Source organism: Apodemus sylvaticus, chromosome 18, assembly GCF_947179515.1.
Source record: "Apodemus sylvaticus chromosome 18, mApoSyl1.1, whole genome shotgun sequence".
In the NCBI taxonomy this organism is placed as follows: domain Eukaryota; kingdom Metazoa; phylum Chordata; class Mammalia; order Rodentia; family Muridae; genus Apodemus; species Apodemus sylvaticus.
In genome coordinates, this window is record NC_067489.1 from 24488934 (window position 1) to 24510258 (window position 21325).

Here is a 21325-nt window from a genome sequence, read left to right on the forward strand (position 1 = left end):
ACTGACTGCTCTTCCGAAGATCCTGAGTTCAAGTCCCAGCAACCACATGGTGGCTCACAGCCATCCATAACAAGATCTGACTCCCTCTTCTGGAGTGTCTGAAGACAGCTACAGTGTACTTACATATAATAAAAATAAATAAATCTTTTTAAAAAAAAAATGTTCTTTCCCAATGCCCTTTAACCATAACCCCACACATTACCATCTTAATCCCTTCCCCTCCCACCAAACTTCTCTTCCCATCAAGTCCCCCTTCCTACCTCTTAAAAAAATGATCAGAGTTTATTTAATGGTTAATTTTTCTATATTATTTATCTATTTGCTTTATATTCTGATATCAGCCCCTTCTTTCTTCCCAGTCCCCCCCCCAGCTCCTTCCCCCATTCTTCCTCCCTCCTATGAAAAGGTGGGTCTCCTCTTAAGTATCACCCCCTCTGGCACATCATCCTGATCCCCTACATTTTGCTTTTAATTAAGGGTGCTTGCATAAGGCTGAGCTGGGAGTTAATTGGACAAGGGCAACTCCCAGTAGCAACACCCTGAGAAGTATGGTTCCCCCACCCCCAGCAGCCATGACTGCCCCACGAGCCTCAGAGACTGGCAGAGCCTTGTGAGCTCCTTCCTCATTCGTGGTGGAATGTTGATGGCCCCAGTCCTGTACAGGCGACCACTGTTGCTGTTGGTAGTGGGCACCAGAGCCATGCCATGCCCAGACAATGGTAGCATTTCACACTGCTACTCCCTAGCCTCTGGCTCTTACATCTTTTTCAACATCCCCCTCTTCCAAGATGTTCTTTGAACCTTGAAGGAGGTAGTACAGATGCTCTGTTAGGGTTCAATCGTCACTTATTTTGAGCACTTTGACCAATTGTGACTCTGTTAATCATTACCCATCATAAGAAAAACAGCTTCTTTAACCAAGGTTAAGGTCAGCACTAATCTATGGGTATAAATATTTACAAGGCAATTTGATGTCCTGTCCATTCAGCAAAACAGTAGTAGTAGGTTCTGCATGTATCTATACGTGCATATATGTGTGTGTGCATATATATACATACACATAGAGGGGCCCTACCCTAAATCTATGTAGTATTTATAGGTCTCATTCTTTGCATCTGTATATATATTTATGCATACATCCTTGTGCATGCACACATGTTCAAGCGCCCTGGCATTCATGTGGAGATCAGAGGACAATCTGTAGGAGTCTGCTCCCTCCTTCTACCATATGACTTCAGTGATCCACCTCAGATTATCAGACTTATCAGCAAGCACCTCTGACCCCTGAACCATCTTATCACCTTCAGGTTTTTTTTGAAGGAGCGTGTCTCTTCGACTTCATGCTCATCCCAGCCTTCATGAGGCTTTTAGTTTGACCCACTTAGTCCTCGCTGCTGACTAGCTCTTTCCAACTGCAGCTCTACAGCAAACTTCTCATTAGACTCACTCTGTAACAGGCTTCTGGTCCCTTTCAGTTTTTTGGGTTTTTTTCACTGTGGTGACAGCAGTACATCAAGAGGCATTTACCTTCAATATCATTATGTCTGGGGTGGAGAGACAGCACTTACTGCTCTTACAGAACTCAGCCCCTGCTTATCCACACATCAGTCCTAGGGGGTCTTATGCCCTCCTCTGACCTCTGTGGGCAGTTCACACACAGACTTCCCTCAGGAGAAACGTTCACACACATAAAAATACAGAAATCTTTAAAGGGGGCGGGGCTGGAGAGATTGATCAGTAGTCAAATACACCTGTTGCTATTGTAAAGGACCAGGATTCTGTTCCCAGCACACACACACACACACACACACACACACACACACATGATGGCTCGCAACCATCTCTAACTCCAGATCCAGGAGATCCAAAGATGTCTTCTGGCCACGGCACCGCAGGTACGATGGAAGGTGCACATACATAAATAAGGACAAAACAAGTCAACACACATAAAATCTTAAAAAAAAAAAAAAGAAAGAAAGAAAGAAAGAAAAGAAAAGAAAGAAAAGAAAAGAGAAAAAAGAAAAAAGAAAAGAAAAAAGAAATAATGGCCGGGTGGGTGGCACAGGCCTTTAGTCCCAGCACTTGGGAGTTCAAGGCCACCCTGGTCTAGGTTGAGTTCCAGGACAGCCAGGACACAGAGAAACCATGTCTCAAAAAATTTTTTAAATGTAACGGAAAGGAAAGAGGAAAAGGAAAGGAAAAGAGGAAAAAGGGAAAAGGGAAAAAAGGGGAAAGGGAAAAAAGGGAAAAGAAAAAGGAAAAGGAAAAGGAAAAGGAAAAGGAAAAGGAAAAGGAAAAGGAAAGGAACGGATAACTGAAAGTTGCTTTAATGTCTTGGTTTAGTTACATCGGCCCGCCCAGCCTTCGAACTCGCTTGGCACTCAGCGCCTTCAGGCCCAACCTCCGCCCTCCCCAAGATGGCGCCCGCCCGGGCCTCCAACCTCCGTTGGGGGAGGTGGCAGGATGGCGAGCGCTGATTGGGCCTCTCAGGGAGGGGGCGGGACCGGAAGGTGGTCTCCTTGGGTCGCGGGTCCTCCGGGCATCCTCCCGGGAATGTTGAGAGGTGGCAGCATGACGGCGGAGCTGGGAGTGGGGTTCGCGCTGCGGGCCGTGAACGAGCGAGTCCAGCAGAGTGTGGCGCGGCGGCCGCGGGTGAGGACCGGCCGTAGGGGACTGGGGCGGGCTAAAAGGGGGACACCTGCGTGGGACCAGGTGTCACGGTGACGCAGAAGGGGCTCCCGGAGGGGCGGGGGCTGCAGGGTGGTTCTTCTGGAGGTTGGCTTGGTTGGAGAAAGCTGCCCACTTAGGGAAAGTGGCTCGTGTCTAGGCGTCTCGCCATTCGTCATTGCCGGTCACCACGATACTAGAGCCCTCGGAGGGCCGTATCCACCCACGATCACGTGCGTTGCAGCGGCGGGGAGCCGTGGTCTAGGTGCCAGTGAACTTGACAAGGTTTTACCTCCACAGAGCAGGCAGCCGCTGTCAGGTGCCCAATCACAAGCATTTATTATTTTCATATGGTTGTTTTATCCCCTGTTGGACTTCTAGATCGGAGCCAGTCTCTGCTTTTCTCCATGCAAATTAAGCTACGTTGTGTGAAGTGAGACAGAAAAAAATCAAAGACCTTTCCTTTATGATCTAGTGTTCATGGTCTCAGATTTCAAAATGATGCCTGAACACCAAAGGCTGAATTACGTAGTCTTTTCTTAATTGATGTCTGAACATTACCTTAAATTCTGTGAACTACTCTAGCTAGCCCTTGGGTTCCTCAGAGCTGAAGAAAATGAGGTGAGCCTGGGGAGTTCCTACCTCCTTCCTGGTACCAAGTGTTTTGTTTCTTCAAAGAAAAATCTCGGGATTTCCCTAATGCAGCCCACTCCCGATTTGTCTCTAGAAGCCTCCAGTTCATCAAAGTGATACTAGGAATTAGGCACAGTCCATGAGACAGTGATGACACAGTCCCTCAGAAGGAAGTAACGGGAAACTCTGTGGTACTTGATGTGACTTCTCCAAGTACTTGAGAATACTGTGGTTCCCTGAAAGTCTCAGAAATGGTGGGGTACATGAAAGCAGCTGTGTGAAGATTGGCTGCGGCTGAAAGCAGGGAAACCTTGCATTTTCTGTAAGGGATGTGGGGAGACTTTGGATGAATCTAATCCTGAATACAGAATTGTCTCGTTGTCAGCTCTGCTATCTATTGGTTGAATCGTAGACTGAACAATGCATTGTATGTCCTTATCTCTATTGAGCCTCTTCCAGAGTGAATGGACGTGTTATTAATAATTGCATCAGGACCAAAATGAGTTTCTAAACTGTTTACCTTCTGGTATCAGAAGCCAGAAGTGGCCTCCCTGCTAAACAGGATGTTGCCTTCCCTTCATGAAGTGATGGATGCTGTTGTGTTTTGTTTTACATTGGTCTGTATGGGGGTTTTTTGTTTGTTTGTTTGGTTGGTTGGTTTTGGGTTTTTTGGTTTTGTTTTTTGTTTTGTTTTGGGAGGTTTTTTGTTTGTTTGTTTGTTTGTTTGTTTTGGTGCTAGGGATACAACTGAGAACCTCACAAATGCTAAGCAACCCTTATGCTACTGTTACTGTATCCTCAATAAAGAGATTTGTGTGTGTGTGTGTGTGTGTTTGTTCATGTTTGTACAGGTGTATGTGTGTGTTACATGCATGTTTGAACAAGGGCATATGTATGTGTGTGTTAAGTCTGTCTTAGTCAGGGTTTCTATTCCTGCACAAACATCATGACCAAGAAGCAAGTTGGGGAGGACAGGGTTTATTCAGCTTATACTTCCACATTTGCTGTTCATCACTAAAGGAGGTCAGGACTGGAACTCAGGCAGGTCAGGAAGCAGGAGCTGATGCAGAGGCCATGGAGGGATGTTCCTTACTGGCTTGCTTACCCTGGCTTGCTCAGCTTGCTTTCTTAGAGAACCCAAGACTACCAGCCCACAGATAGCACCGCCCACAAGGGGCCCTCCCACCTTGATCACTAATAGAGAAAATGCCTTACAGCTGGATCTCATGGAGGCATTTCCTCTACTGAAGCTTCTTTCTGTGTTAACTCCAGCCTGTGTCAAGTTGACACAAAACCAGCCAGTACAGAGTCTAAGGCCCTCATGCTTACATGGTTACCATTTTCCCACCAATCCATCTTTTCTGCCACAAACCCTTAAACCTTCAGTGTTGGTTTACGTGAGAATCGTCTGGAACACTCAAAAGGAAATCAGCAGGTAGGGTCGGAGCTCCATGGTGGAGCACTTGTCTGGTGCTCCCATAACCCAGGGCTCTATATCCAACACCACAAAACAAAAGAAAGGGGAAAATGGATCTTAATGCCAAGTTGAGATCTATGCCAATCTGTTTTACAAGTTGTGTCATTTTTGTTGTCGTTTGTTGTGTAGCCCTGGCTGTTCTGGAATTCACTTTGTAGACCAGGCTGGCCTCGAACTCAGAGATCCACCTGTCTCTGCCCCTTGTGTGCTGGGATTAAAGGTGTTTGCTACCACCACCTGGCTCTACAATGTGTGTCTAATTGGGACAAAATTCCACACATTCAGTCATGTGACTCTGTCTTTCTTGGCAGGAACTCCCAGCCGTCCAACCCCGCCTGGTAGCGGTCAGCAAAACAAAACCTGCAGACATGGTGATTGAGGCGTACGGCCATGGCCAGCGCACTTTTGGAGAGAACTATGTAAGAGTCCTCTTATAAAGAACCTTTAGGAGAGTTGTGACTACCAGACTTCTGACTCACTCTGTTCTTGTGCTTTAGGTTCAGGAACTACTCGAAAAAGCATCAAACCCTACGGTACGTAGACATAACAAGTGCTGCTTTCGTATAAAGTCCTAGCTGAAAGTTACACCTATGTTGACGGTGGAATTTTAGAACAGAAAGCTGGGCTAGGGATAGAAGCTGTCCTCATTTCCAATGCACCCTAACTAATTCTCAGCTTCTGTCGCGTTATTCAAACATTAATATTCTCTTGCGCGGCTGTTAGTGAATAGTGATTTTAGGAGAGAACCCTTGGAGATTTGAAAACACAAACCCAAGGGGATGGGATGAGGCTCAGTGGTAGAGGGCCTTGAAAATATTGTTGCCTTGTTTCTGGAAACTACAGTGAGTTGAAGGGAAGCAGCGTCAGGCTTAGTGACTCTGAGTGTCCTTGTGACTCAGTGGGAGACTGACTGAAGACAGGGGTGGCAGCTTACCACGCCCAAGAGAGCACAGGAGTGAAGGGCATCTGAGCTGACAGAGCCTCCACGAAATCTGTATCAAATGGTCCCCTTCTTCTCTTCAGATTCTGTCTTCCTGTCCTGAGATCAAATGGCACTTCATTGGTCATTTGCAGAAACAAAATGTCAACAAACTGATGGGTAAGGCAAGACTCGCAATCCTCTGTGACTGTATGGCTTACACCACCTTCCAAGTCAGCAGCTTTGAGACCCTTCCCAGCTCGCCCTTTGTGCTGCAGGATTTCCTCAACTAAAACAGTGAAATAATGAGAATGCGCGTGAGGATCGGAGGGTGGGGCTCCGCAGCAGAGCACTTGCCCAGCATTTACAAGGCCCTAGCTCAGCCACCAGCGCCATAAAAATAATTACCAATTACAGAAAGATTGGACCGTGTGACATGAGGATCTCAAGTAACCGTACTTACTCCTCTCAAGGTATCACAATTTAAGAAACCCGTATGGGTTTTTTTGGTAGCGAGAAAGGACTAGGGAGAGGCAAATTGTGTGTACAGAGGTCAGAGCAACATAGAGCAGTTGGGTCTTTCTTTTCATTATGTGGGTCCCAGTGATTGAACTCGGGTTGTCAGGCTAGGCACCTTACACAGTGAACCATCTTACCCCCCCTGGTATTTATGTTTCTTAATAGCTTTGTCAGGGTAGAATTGAAAAAAGCATCTCTCACTACAATAAATTGCACAGACTGACTGTCTGATTTGATCAATTTTGACAGAGGATTACAGCTGCGAACTGGTACAGTAATTAAAGGAGCAGGCATCCATCCTGTCATCTTGTCCCCAAAGGCTCCTTCCTGTCATCTTGCTCAAGTGTCCCTTGTCTGTGCCGCTGCTGTCATTTCCATAGTTCAGATTTTGTGTCAATGGAATTACACAGAGAGAGTCTTTCTTCTTTCCACCCTGATCCAGCATTGGCCTTTGTCATGGTGTGCTGTCCTTCCGGCTTCCTCCTCGGTAGTGTTCCACTGTATCAGCATGTCACAGTGTTTCCATTCACACTGACGAACATCTAGGACACTTCTAGTTTTAGCGTATTACAAATAAGCTGCTATACAGACGCGGTGGTACAAGCCAGAATTCCCAGCACCAAAGATTAATAAATAAGTGTAAAAAAAGATAAAGCAAAAATTGGGACCACTCTTTTTTCTCCCCTCTCCTCCCCTCCCTCCCCCTCCCTTCCCCTCCCCTCCCCTCTCCTTGCTTGTTTTCCTGTTGCAGAGTTCTCTGCTTGCTTGTTTTCATTTCTTCTCTGGGCATGGGGACTTGAATCCTAACACTTTGGAGACAAGGGCAGGCAGATCTCTACTAAGTTAAGAGGTCACTGGTCTACACAGAGTTTCAGGCCAGCCAGAGCTGCATAGACCCTGTCTCCAAAGGCCCGAGATACCTGAGGTTAAGAGCACTTTCTGGGTTTGGCTACCCAGCATGCACTTGTCAACTCACAACTGTTTCTGACTGGAGATTCAGGAATCCAAAGGCCTCTTTGGTCTCCTTAGATACCAGGTGCAAATGTGGTGCACAGACCTACAGGTAAAACATCCACAGGCATAGAATTAAACATTTTTAAATAATTTTTTTTTAAAAACTTAAATAAAAATTTCTCCTATAATTCATTTTGAGTTGTTTTATTTGTTGAGACAGGATCTGGTTATGAGGGATAAGATGGCCTTGAGGTCACCATCCTCCTGTCCTGTCCCCCAAATGCTGGGACTATAGGAATGTGCCATCACAGTCAGCTTAATTTTTTTAATTAGTTGTTTAAATATAATAGCCCAGTAGTGTGAAGTTTAAACATGTAATATATATGTCTTGACCCCAATGCTCAAGAAGTCTCAAATTTTGGATCTTCAATCTTTATATTATAAATTCTAAGGCCAGCAAACACACACACACACACAAAGGATACCACAAGAAGTTATAGCTAATGAATGCATAAAATAATGTAGTCATTACTGAGTCAGTCCCATGGGGAAGGAAACAGTAAGCAAACTAAGGCTCAAGAAATTAAACTACTTGCCCAAGATTAAGCAAGCACTAAAAGGTAAAAGGTACCTGGCAGGAGAATTCCCCCCACTGCTAACCCCAGTGCCCCAGATCACACAGCATATGTTTGGACTGGGGTCCTTGTTTGCTTTTTGATGCCACGATAAAGACAATAAACAAAAGTAACCTGGGAGGAGAGGATTTATTTGGCTTATACATCCACATCACTGCCCATCACTGAGGGGAGCCAAGCAGGAATCCGGAGGCAGGAACTGAAGCAGTTACCATGGAGAGAGAGATGTCACTTACTGGCATGCTCCCCATGGCTTACTCAGCCCACTGTCTTACACAGCCCAGAGCACCTGCTCAGGGATGGCACAACTCACAGTGACCTGTGCCTTCCTACATCAATCAAACGGCACAGACTTTTGCCGATAGGCCAGTCTTACAAAGGCATTTTCTTTGTTGAAGTTTGCACTTCCCAGATGACCCTAGCTTCTGTCAGGTTGACAAAAAGAACAAAAAAACCAAACAAAACCAATCAACACAACTGGCTTTGCCATTCTAAAGAATTTCCTTGGCTAAGGCCTAATTTGTTAGTGCTCAGAGTTTGTCATAAGATACGTTGTAGCTTAGGGAGGGGGTATTTGTTTTTGCTAGAAGTTTAAATCTTTTTAAATACATGGAAGAAATAATGTCCTTATCTCCTAGTTCTTGTCCTCAGTTTTGGATCTGTTTCAGCTAATTTAACTTCTCATTATGCCTCATCTTGTGAATAGTTGCTTTTGACATTGCCATTTTGGTTTGTCATTGTTTTTCCAAGACAAAGTCTGACTAACCCATGCCATTCCATAATTTACTATATAACCCAGGCTGGCATAGAATTTGTGGTGATCCTCCTGTCTCAGCCTCCTGAATTCTGGAACTACAGGCATGACCACTCAGCAACATTCCTGACAGTTTTGTTTGAATTTCACACATAAATTTGTCTTGCTCAGTTCTAGCTATTTTTATATCCCTATAAATATTCTTCTGCTACTTTGTTCTGGAGCGTAGTTTACATTTTTATTGGAACAATTTGATCCTTTTAGGGTTTTTGGCTTTTTGTTTGTTGGTTTGTCGTGCCAGGATTTCTCTGTGGTCCCTGGAACGCTCTGTAGGCTGACTTTGAACTCAGAGATATGCCTCTGTCACCCAGTGCTGGGATTAAAGGTGTGTGCCACCACTTTAGGTCTTGTTCTTACTATCAGTTGGTGTATAGAGCTGAGTTTAGAATTAATTATTTACACTACCAAGGCATAGCCTTCCTGTACACCCTAGTGTCTCCATCCTGAAAAGGGTCTGAGTTTAGTCTTTACCATGAAGAGGAGAAAAAAAAAAGAACGGATGGGTAGGAGGCAGGGAAGTAGCTAGCTGACTGCCTGGAAGATTTCTGTGCCTAGAGTCATAGTACATCTTCACTGAAGGTAGCTTTGATGACCTCACTGACTGAGCATCCAGTGTGAGCTATTCTGGTGTCCTTGTCAAATAAGAAGGCCCATCCCAGGAAGTGTAAGAATGTGGTACCTTCCAAGGCTAGCATCTCGACTTCCAGATGGCCTCTGTCCTTTGTCACTTGGCCTGTTCCACTGAGTTTGAGCTGAGGCATAATTGGATCAAGCCTGCTATTCAGAATCTCAATTTCCAACTTTCCGAATTGTCTCCGTGCTTATGCAGCCTGATTGTGGTGTCTCAGTGTCTTCCTTTCCCATCTTTGCTGGTGGGACGGGGCTTGTCTGCCTTCGAACTTCATATCTAGCAAACTCTCATGCTTGTCTTCCTGGCTGTAAGATTTAACTGTCCTTTTCTTTCCCTGGAATACGTCTCCCTCTATCAGAACAAAGGTTTCCTGCATGTCTCCTCTGGCAGTAGGGAAACCGAAGACAGCTCCTGTCTCTCTTTCTCTTTACAGCTGTCCCCAACCTCTCTATGCTCGAAACCGTAGACTCCGTGAAGTTGGCAGACAAGGTGAACAGTTCCTGGCAGAAGAAAGGTTCTCCTGAACGACTGAAGGTCATGGTCCAGATCAACACCAGTGGAGAGGACAGTAAGTGACTGGGCCTGACCGTGATGTTTGCTCTCTTAGAAGGCTGAGGCTCCGGTAGAGCAAGTGGAAGCATCCAATGAGGAGCTTGTGGGAAGACGCTCCAGCCTTCTGGTGAGCTGCTTCATCAGGATTTACCAGGGTGATAATCCAATATATATATAATTCTTTAATATATTACAGCTTGTTAGGTATTGATTTTGTAGAATTATAACTTTGATGCCTGGAAATTCCCTCCTGGAAGGGATTGAGTATGCGTCATACTTCTTAGGAAAATTACCCAGGGCTTCATTGGGCAAGAATAGAAGAAAATTGGTGCTGAACACCAGCGAGTGACTGTCTCATGGGACCTGGATTAGCAGTGTGGCCGAGAATCACAGAGGAGCGTGACTTTGACATCAGACAGATGTCTGCTTGAGCTCCACCACCGTCTAGCATTGGAACTTGGAGTCAGTTACCTAACCTCTTTGCACCTGAGTTTCCTTCTGTGGCAAGTGGCATCGAGGGAGTGCCCATTGTTAAAAGGGTGTGGTAAGGATTCTGTGCAGTGATACAGAACCCTGGATTTCTCACTTGCTCGCTCTTTGTTAAGAGTGACTGCCAAGCATTCTCTTACAACCATCTTCTAGGCACTCGCATGTAACAAATCTTGCCGTGAAGGATCTCAGTGTAGACATCTGTTTTCCAGATGTGTCCTGAAGTCAGGTCGCCTGGGTTCAAATCCCAGGTGCACAGTTCTAGTCCATAACCTTAGGAACAGACTTAGCCCGCCTGGCTTAGTTTCTTCTGAAGACTGGTGCTGGTAAGAATACTTAGTTACTGTATGACATGAAAAGTCGTAGGGCTGGCACAGTGGTCAGTAGGTTAACAGTTACCATTGTAATGTTACGTGCATGCTCCTTGACTATGGCTACGTAGCACATAAGTAGATACAAAATTGACTCCAGAGTGTCTTTCATTTCTGGACAATCACCTATGATTTGCCTCGATTAAATAACAGTGTAAGTTCCTCCCTAATCCATTTAATAAATAGGAGCAAAGGCAAAGCAATATTAATAGTCTTTAAAATACATAACAAATAATCATTTGCTGTAGTTTGTCCAACCATTCTTAACTAGTAAGTTCAACTTTGCAGTTATATAATCTCAAATTTATTATGTGTATATGGCATAGTTTTGCAACTCTATTAATAAAAAAAAGTTCTGAGATTCATCTAGGACTTTGGTAGTGTGACCCTCCCTAGTGTCCCAAGGCATATATTGGTTTCTTTTCTATTTCTGTGATAAAACACATGACCAAGGCAACTTACAGAAGGAAAGGTCCATGTGGTTCATAGCTCCAAAGGATAAGAGTCCACGGCAGGGGCGCATGGCCGCTTAAACAAGCTCAGGCCTCAGATCTTGAACAACACACGTGGAGCAGAGGGAGGACTGGGAAGAGCATGTGACTTTGAAATGTCACAGCTGGCACCCATGGTGTACTCCAGCAAGGAGATGGCGATATCTAGACATATCCGAGCAGTGCCAGGCACTGGGGAGAAGGCATGCAAGCCCAGGAGCCCGCGGAGGACATTCTCATCCAAACCACGACTTAGTTTGTTCTTTTCTGGCTCCCCTAGCCATTCCCAGCTAAAATCCTGTGGGGTATGTCTTAGTGGTAGCACTTTGTGTGTGCAGAGCCATGGGCTCAGTCTCTGGCACTATAAATAAATAATAAAGGAGAATCCTGAGATGGAGTAGAGAGAAATAATCTTGAGAAACGCAGAACCCTAGTGGAAGAGGACCAGGCATGAAGGAAGGGCCTCACACACAGTCACTCTTTAGGGCCAGGGGAAGTTACTTCATCAGGTTGTCATCGGACAGTCACCTCTGTGGAAGGAAGGGATGAAAATGGAGTCTTCTTCTGTCTAGTTAAGATGTCTAAAATACACATCTTCTGTTTCTCTTTTGTTTGTTGGATTTGGTTTTTTTCGAGACAGGGTTTCTCTGTGTAGCCCTGGCTGTCCTGGAACTCACTCTGTAGACCAGGCTGGCCTCGAACTCAGAAATCTGCCTGCCTCTGCCTCCCAGAGTGCTAGGATTACAGGCGTGCACCACCACCCGGCTTACATCTTCTGTTTCTTTTTGTGAAGGTAAACACGGCCTGCTGCCTTCGGAGACCGTATCCGTCGTGGAACACATAAGGGCCAGTTGTCCCAGCCTGGAGTTCGTGGGTCTCATGACCATAGGAAGCTTTGGGCATGATCTAAGTCAGGGACCGAACCCAGACTTCCAGGTACTGGGGTTGGGGTGCTGCGCTCATGCCAAGGAGGCACCATGGGGCTGTGGGTTCAGCCCACAGTAGGGTGTGTCTAGCATGGGCAGCGCCCATACTTGATCCCAGCACTGATGGGGTGCAGGGCTAGCCATGAGGTACATCAGGGACCTCTCAGAACATAGCATGTCAGGTGCAGTATTACAGCCTCTCCTGTACAGTTCTCATAAGGAAAAGAAAGACTAGGCTCCCAGACACCCACACACCTTCCTTAACGCAGCGTTTACTTGGCTAATACAATTTTCAGAGCAAACTTTTTCTCCCTTTCTAGTGACTGGCAGTTTTCATCTTTACTGTTGTCAGGTTTGTCTTATTTTTAGGCTGTTGTTGGATTTTTTTCCCCCACTGCTTGGGGTAGAGTCCAGGGTCTGGCGTATACAATTATTTGCCACTGAGCCACGCCCCCTGGCCCTGGTAGTTTTCTTAAAAGTTGAAGATGTGACTAAAACTTATAGTTACAATAACTTCTGATAATCATCACACACCTCAGAATCATGGGAAATGGAGTCCTCAGAAACTTTTTGGTTTGCTAGTATTCACCTTGGAGGGTTTTGTGTTTCTCCTGTTCTGTGTGTTTTGACTTAATTCACCTTGGCTTGCTTTGTGGTGGAGGCAGCTTCGCCTCCCTGTGTATCCCAGGCTGGCCATGACCCTGGGATTCTCCTGCCTTTTCCCAAGGATTGCAGGGCCCTGCAGATCTGGTCACCTTCTGACATCATTGGAAACAACGAGAATAACATGGTACCGCTTGTGTTTTGGACAGAGGTTGCTGTCCCTGCGGCAGGAGCTGTGTGAGAAGCTGGGCATTCCTGTGGAGCAGGTGGAGCTTAGCATGGGCATGTCCGTGGACTTCCAGCATGCCGTAAGTGTCCCTGCCGACGCCTCACCCCAGTAGCAGCAGTCGCAGGAGCTCGGCTGCTCTGACACCCCCCCATCCCTGCACTGCTCCTTTGTTTGAAGTGACAGTTATAGAAATTACAACCAAGTTCTTAAAACTCAACGGAATCCACTACATGTTATCTAATCTAGGAAAAGCCTGGGTGTAACCTAGGATCTAATGAATGTGTTAACCCTGGGTTTGGTTTCATTAGCACCACAAAAGAAACTTTAACCTGATTTTTAAAGGCATTTCAAACGTAAGTCCTAGGGCATTAGCTATGTAAAATAAATATCAACTGAAATAAAGTACTATGTTAGCAACTCGCATGTGTGAATTTCCAAGGTAGGAAATAACAGCTGGGGGCCGTGGCTCACTCCTATAGTCCCAGCACTTGGAAAACAGTCCAGAGGATTGCTGGTGAGTTTCAAGTCAGCCCGCGCTCCCCAAGTTCCATGCAGGCCAAGGCTACACAGTGAGACCCCGCCTTGAAATAAATAATGAGAATTCTAAAAATCGAAGTATAGAATTGCATCTTCAGAATATCATATATATTAAAACAGTGTAAAAATTCCAGAAACGGAGCTTGCTTTATGATAGATAACTACAGGTTTTGTTCCATTTGGCTGGCCACGAGCCTTTGGCTGTGAGCCTCAGGGCGGCTTTTTGCTATGCTGTGCTGGGCTGTGCTGTCCACACACCTACATCTCCACCATCCCTGATCCCTATATCCCTAAAGACAGTTGAATTCCCCAAGCACTGTGGGAGCTGAGATCATTCCCTTTCTCTTGAAGACTGCCAAGAAAGTGGCCCTGCTCTGGTCCCGGACACCAGAGCACCCAGCCATCTTCAGCTGCTGCCTGGTTGTTCTTACGTAGCCTCTGGGCAGCTAGAAAGACTGGATGCCTGCTCCATCTTAGTGTCTGACATTCTGTCCTCCATGCTTGCTTCTTTCCCACAGATTGAAGTAGGATCTACCAATGTCCGGGTAGGAAGCACTATTTTTGGAGAGCGGGATTACTCAAAGAAACCTGCCCTAGACAAGACTCCAGCAGACCTGAAGGCCTCGGTGCCACTGGTACAGGGACAGTGAGGCCAGGACAGCTCCGAAGATCAGCCATGCACCAGCCTAGTTCATTTTGGTGTTCCGCATGTCCCCAATCTTCTATGGCCAAGATAGAGCGCTGAGGATTACGCGTGTGGACGGAAACCACCTGTGGCCTCTGCCACCGAAAGCTTGGTTCAAGCAGTGGCTGAGGCTTGGATTTGAAGAGTTGCGAGACTTCAGAACTGACACCACATTAGGAGCCGGGACCTGAGTTCAGTTGAACACTACCCAGGAATACCCACCCCTATACCCCCAAGCCCCCATGGGTGCCTGTTCCCGAGTGTCTTTTGGGCTGCTGGTGTCTATAACCAAGAAAATCAAGAGAGATTCCATTTTCCATCTCACTCTAATAGAACACCCTGTTGTTCCTACAAGTCCCCACTACTCTGGAATGGGGTGATTTCTGCTTCCAGTTTCCATCCTGCCCAGTAGATGTCTCCAGTCACAGCAACTCTATGGCACTGACCTTAAATTCCAGGGTAATGTCACTTGTAAATAGCACTTGGGCCTTTCTAACGTTTTGCTGAAAAAGAAGGACTTAGAGCTTACTCCTCTAGGACCACAGCGATTGAAAGTGGATGACAGGGGTTCTTCACCATCATAATCCTTTTCTTGGTTTTAGCAGAGACTGTCCCACGTGGAGATGACAGCCTCCAGTTCTGGCGCATTGGCGCGTGGGTTCAGCAACTTGCTTTTCCTCTTCTGGAGACGTATCTCCCAGGCAAACTTACAGCTGTCCCCAGTACACATGCTGTATTTACAAGCCAGAATGCTGCAGCCCCTGGTTGTTCACAATGCCATAAGAGCTTCAAAGACACTCCGGCATTTGCGGGATGCAGGCAGGACATGGGGAGTTCATAAATAAACAAAGACTAAATGAGACCCTTCTTTATCTAAAAATAATAACAAACCGGAAAGCACAATTCTACAGTCATCACCACAGAGCTTCAGTGTGGCCTGCTTATTTCCTGATTGATTTTGTTTACTCCAGCCCCCATCCTTCATTTAACAAATAACTTCAGAACCCGCTGCTGCCGAATGTAATTTCCCAACTTAAACCTCTATGATTCTCGTTCTGTCGTGGTATTTCAGTTTGTTAAATACAAATGTGAGCTTGAATTATGCCATCTGTGCCAACTATAAAACAATTAAAGGTTTATTTTTATGACCTGGTGTAATGAATGAATTGGCATAGGGGGCGTTGGAACTGATAAGAGGCATCTGGTCTGGCATAATTTCTGGCTCTAGAGAGACTCATCCTTGCGTCAGAGATGCCACCAAAGCCACATCATTATATACAAGAAGTGTTCTGGACTTCATGAATGAGAAAAATGTCTTCAGCCGGGCGGTGGTGGCGCACGCCTGTAATCCCAGCACTCTGGGAGGCAGAGGCAGGCAGATTTCTGAGTTCGAGGCCAGCCTGGTCTACAGAGTGAGTTCCAGGACAGCCAGGGCTATACAGAGAAACCCTGTCTCAAAAAGAAAGAAAGAAAGAAAGAAAGAAAGAAAGAAAGAAAGAAAGAAAGAAAGAAAGAAAGAAAGAAAGAAAGAAAGAAAGAAAGAAAGAAAGAAAGAAAGAGAGAGAGAGAGAGAGAAAGAAGAAAGAAAGAAAAGAAAAGAAAGAAAGAAGGAAAAGAAAAGAGAAAATGTCTTCATAGAGCTTCATGGTGTGCCTGTAAATACACAGAAGGTAGCAAGTTCGAGACCAGGCAGGGTTACATAGCCAGTTTCATGCCACCTGGTTTATATATTGAGACCCTGTCTCAAATAAATAAATATATATATATATATATATATATATATATATATATATATACACACACATACATGTATGTGTGTATATATACACATATATGTAAATGAAGTTTACAAGGAATGAAATGAAGTTTCAAATGAAGCTTATAAGGAATTGGAAAGCTGCCCACTTCCTGTTGTATGAAACTCTTTTTGATTGCCTCTAGATGGCGACATTGGCTGGCCTGAGAAACAGGCAAACTTGAGCATTGGCTAATGTGCAAAGCACACATATTGGCTCCTCTGTCAGCCATTTGTTTTAGTAGGGCCTAGTCAGTCTCACACTCTATGAGTAGAAGTGGAGGGCGGGAAGGCATGTTTGCCCCAGCAACACATGGACTCGCAGACTCCGGTGCTTCTGTCAATGCTCTGTCTGTGCTGACTTGATTAAGGGATCTGAGGGCAACTCTGGAAGCTTTGGAAAAAGTGCAATGGTTAAGCAATAAAATTCTCCCTGGCTTGTGCCTGGGGATTAAGCGCACAGCAGAGGAGAAGCCAGGAGAAAACTTTAGTCCAGATGAAGGAAAGAAGCCAGACTACATCCATGATGAGATGGCTCTCTTGAGAAAATTCAGCCAGGCTACAAGCCTGTCTTTTGTTTCATGTGAGACAGCTGCTTGGGTCACTCCCAGGTTTTAATAGCAGCAGTGACAGCATCGGGGCAAGTTTAAAGTCAGACCCACCCATCCAGACATGCAGAATTAACTGCCTCTCCCTGACAGCCCATGCCCTGTGTGTGTGTATGTGTGTGTGTGTGTGTGTACACGCATGGGCGGGAATGCTTGCATCCCCTGTATTAAGGTTCTCTAAGGAATGACAGATAAAATGAACACACACACACACACACACACACACACACGGGATTTATTAGAGTGGCTTACAGGCTATAATCCAAATAGTCCAACAGTAGACAGATAGGCCAAGGATCCAGTCGTTGCTCATTCCATACGACTGGATATCTCAGCAGTGGAGGTGCTGGAATCCCATAAGGAAGTAGGCTCTGACACCAGCAAAGGAATGCTCAGAATAGATGTGCTGGACTGAAGAGAGTGGGGCAAGCAGACAGGGCACAAGCGCCTTCTTCCAAGTCCTTTTATGTGGGTCACTACCAGAAGGTGCGGCCCAGACTTAGGGTGGGTCTTCTGACCTCAAAAGATCCAAACTTTAGTGGATCTTCCCACTTCAAATATTCAACCAAGAAAAATCCCTCACAGGTGTGTCCGGTTGCTTGGGTTTTACTTACTTCCCAGCGCTGTCAAGTTGACCACCAAGATGAGCCGTCACGTATCCTGAATCGAGCGTCAGGTCTGAGAGGCTCAGGAGGCCCCGGGTAAGAAAGCATACACACAGACACACACCTACACACTGGTGATGGAAGCCAGGCCCTAATGCATTCTGGGAAGTACAGTACCGTGAAGCTGGACCTTTACCACCCTCCTTAATTTTTACATGCATTAATTATACGCAATAACTGACGTCATTATAATGTTTCATGCATGTATAATGTAGCTGTAATTTAAGGATGAAATCCTTATCTGTCCTCATTCTAGCCCACTTTAGCACCCACATAACTGACATGGAGACCTAATAGATCTGTTAACAAGCTGCAAGCCTAACCTGGGCAGGTTCCGAGTTATGCTAACCCGACTAGGGTGTTTACACCCCGATAAATGCCGCTACTTATCATCTGGTCTCGCCTTGGCTCTAGCCGTGCTCTGGCCCATGCGTATCACCACCTCTCCATGCGGTCTCTGTCTTCTCCCCTGGCTGGGATCAGAAGTCCAGCCTTCCTATCCTCTCAGCTCAGCCACAGGCTGATTGGCTGTTTATTAACCAATCAGAGATAACTGGGGAACATTCTTTAGACAACATTGACACCGGCTTGGTTCAGTCGATAACCATGACAATGCCAGGGGCTGGACTGTAACCAGATCTCTGGGCTCAGAAACCAGCATCTGCATAAACAGCGCACAAGACCAACCCCCAACAGCACAGCATGCATTTTGATCATATTCACCACCCCTTAATCACCCTCTCTTGGCCCCTCCCACTCACCTCTTTATTCTTCCCAAGCACTCCCTTCTACCCTCATGGCTTTTTTTTTCATTCACCACATTTTTAAAAAGATTTATTATTATAAATAAGTACACTGTAGCTGTCTTCAGACACACCAGAAGAGGGATCATATATGATTACAGATGGTTGTGAGCCACCATGTGGTTGCTGGGATTTGAACTCAGGACCTTCAGAAGAGCAGTCAAGTGCTCTTAACTGCTGATTATTATATGTAAATACACTGTAGCTCTCCTCAGACACTCCAGAAGAGGGTTTCAGATCTCATTAAGGATGGTTGTGAGCCACCATGTGGTTGCTGGAATTTGAACTCAGGACCTTCAGGGTTAGGGTTCCCTCCAGCCCCGCCACATTTCTTTTAAAAAACAAACAAACAAACAAACAAACAAAAACCTCTGCATCCCCCACACACCCTTTTTAAAACTTTGGCAGTCTGCAAATCTCTCCCCTGTGTTCTTTCTCTTTAAAACATTTAAGCTTTTTATTTTATGCATGTGGGTGTTTTGCTCAAATCTGTGTTTGTGCACCACATGTGTGCCTGGTAATCACAGAGGTCAGAAGAGGGTCAAATCACTGCAGTTGTGGATGGTTGTGAACCACCACATGGGTGCTGGAAAGAGAACCTGGGTTCTCTAAAACAGCAACGGATGCTCTTAACTGCTGAACCATCTCTCCAGCCACCACCATTTATTTTTTATTTATTTTTTTGGAGGGGGGGTTGGATTTGTGTTTTTTTTTTTCCGAGACAGGGTTTCTCTGTGTAGCCCTGGCTGTCCCAGAACTCAGTCTGTAGACCAGACTGGCCTCAAACTCAGAAATCTGCCTGCCTCTGCCTCCCAGAGTGCTGGGATTACAGGCGTGCACTGCCACCCCCACCCGGCCACCACCATTTAAAAAAATATTAATTTTGGCTGATCGGTGGTAGTGCACCCCTTTAATCCCTGCGCTTGGAAGGCAGGGGCAGGTGGATCTCGGAATTCAAAGTCAGCCTACAGAGAAAGCCTTTCTTGAAAGCCAACGTGTATATATATACATATATATATGTATATATATGTATATACATATATATATGTATATACAACGTGTATATATATGTGTGTATATATATATATATACACACATATATATACATACATACATACATATGTATATTGCATGTGTATTATATATGTGTATGTGTGTGTGTGTGTGTATGTAATGTGTATGGATATTTTGCTTGCATGTGCATCTGTGTACTGCATTTATGCAGTGCTTGAGGAGGCCAGAAGACAATGTCAGATCCTCTGGGACTAGAGTTTCAGATGGTTGTTAACCAGAGTATTGGTGCTGGGATTCGAATCCAGGTCCTCTGTAAGAACAGCCAGCATTCTTATCTGCTGGGCCAGCTCTCCAGCTCCCCTTCTTCTTTCTAACTGGGGTGTGTGCTCATTCATGTGAGTGAGTGGGGGCATGCCTTTGCTGTGTGTACTGTACATGTGTAGAGCTGAGAGGACAACCTCGGGTGTGTGGGGTCTAGTTCTCACCTTGTTTGAGACAGGGTCACTTCATTGTTCACAGCTGTATATACCAGGCTAGCTGGACCACAAACTTTCAGGGATTTTCATGTCTCTATGTCCCATCTTGCAGTAGGAACACTGAGTTTACAAAAATATGCTACTATGCCTGGCTTAACATGGGTTTGGGGGATTTGAACTCAGACCTTCATACTTGCATAGTTAGCACTTTATCTACTAAGTCATCTCCCCAGCCCTGTGTTCCCTCATGATAGCTCAAGTATTTAGGCAATCTGTAAGTATCCCCATTTTGGATCCAACACTGAGGCTGGGGATGGACACACACACACACACACATCTTGTCTAAGGACAGGATGATGAGGAGGATATTATTATTATTACTATTATTATTATTATTATTTAGCTGTGCCAAGATTGGCACCCTGCTTTTTCTACCACCAAGTCACACGCAGCTTCTGTTGCTAGCTTTTAATCAGTGATAATCCGTGTATTAGATTTGCAGCTATAACTTCAGAAAGCCATATTGCTAGAAGAGAAGTACACATGTTTCAGTTGTGCTGGTTGAGAACTGACAGGATAAACTCTGAAACCACAAGCAGAGGGGGAAAGAAGGAAGGAGAATTAAGCCCAGACAGGAGGCGAATCTGCCTTCTTCCCATCATGCCATTTCCCAACGTTTAGCATCAGCCTGCCGACATCTGCCACCCCTGACTCCTACATCTCTCCTCCAGATCCACTCTCCACAGGGATCAATGTGTGCAAAACCACCCACGCCAAACCCCGGGTTGGAGCAGCAGTGACTTCTGTTACCCAAGGCTAGACAGGGAAGGAACAGGATCCAACAGTGCATTCACTCTGAGCTTTGGAAAGCAAGTAACTCTCATGCTTCCCACCAAAGCTCCGGGAAAAGGACAGTTCCTGAGAGGAGGCAGGGCAGGGTGTTGCCGGGGTGCAATTGGAAACGGTTTGCTGAGAACTGTGACTGTCCTTACCATGAAATCAGTTGGATGTTCTTACATCATCCTCATGACTAAGGGCCAAGGAATCCAAACCACCAGCATCCTCCCACATGTTTTACGAATCTGCCTTCTCTGGAGGAGCACAAAGAAAGGGGCGGCGGGGGGGGGGGGCTTGGTTTTGTGTTGTTCTGGGGAGTCTAACTCTGACCCTAGCACATGCGCAAAGCAAAGAAACCATCACGTTCCCAGCCTAAGGAAACGATGCTCTCTCCCAACGGTTTTGTGTCTACTTGTGTCTACCACGCCTCTGTATGGATTTCTTTTAGTATTCGTAATTACCATGTGCGTGCGTGGTGTTTGCGTGCCTGGACGCAGGTGTGCATATGGAGATCAGAGAACAACTTGCTGAATCAGCACTCTCCTTCTACCCCTACCCTGATCCAGGGGTCAAACTCAGGTCATCGTGTTTGCTCAGTAAACACTTCTTCCCAGCGAGGCATTTCACCAGCCCTTAAGTGGGCATTTACAAGGCCCTTAGATTTAAGTTCTCCTTTAATGACTTAAGTGTCCCGAGGGGCCTCAGAGCTAACACTTTCTTCCCTGTAGAGTATTGCACAGGTCAACTGAAGCAGTCTTCGGAAGGAACCAGAGATGCAGCACCTTCCTTCCTACCTTTTAATTAACAAGCTTGGGTGACTCTGAGATGCCTCGGCAGCAGAGGGCGCAATTTGGGTACGGACGGACGTGCTCCTCCAAACATAATGAGCTCGGCTGCTCTGTGCCAGTTGCAGGCTAGAGTTGCCCGGATCGCCAACCAACAGTGGCCCTGTTCTGCAGCTTCAGAGCTCAGCTCCACTGAGCTGCCAATTTCCA

General features: G+C 45.8%; 1 protein-coding gene across 1 annotated transcript; it reads left to right on the forward strand.

The window, feature by feature from the left end:
• Positions 1-2448: 2448 nt before the first annotated feature.
• On the forward strand, positions 2449-15280 carry Plpbp (pyridoxal phosphate binding protein). The gene is made up of 8 exons (XM_052162455.1): positions 2449-2652; positions 5089-5196; positions 5275-5310; positions 5801-5876; positions 9683-9817; positions 11946-12088; positions 12891-12989; positions 13966-15280. The coding sequence occupies exons 1-8, from the start codon at positions 2464-2466 to the stop codon at positions 14095-14097; spliced, it is 918 nt and encodes a 305-aa protein (XP_052018415.1). The 5' UTR covers positions 2449-2463; the 3' UTR covers positions 14098-15280.
• The last annotated feature ends 6045 nt before the right edge of the window (positions 15281-21325 follow it).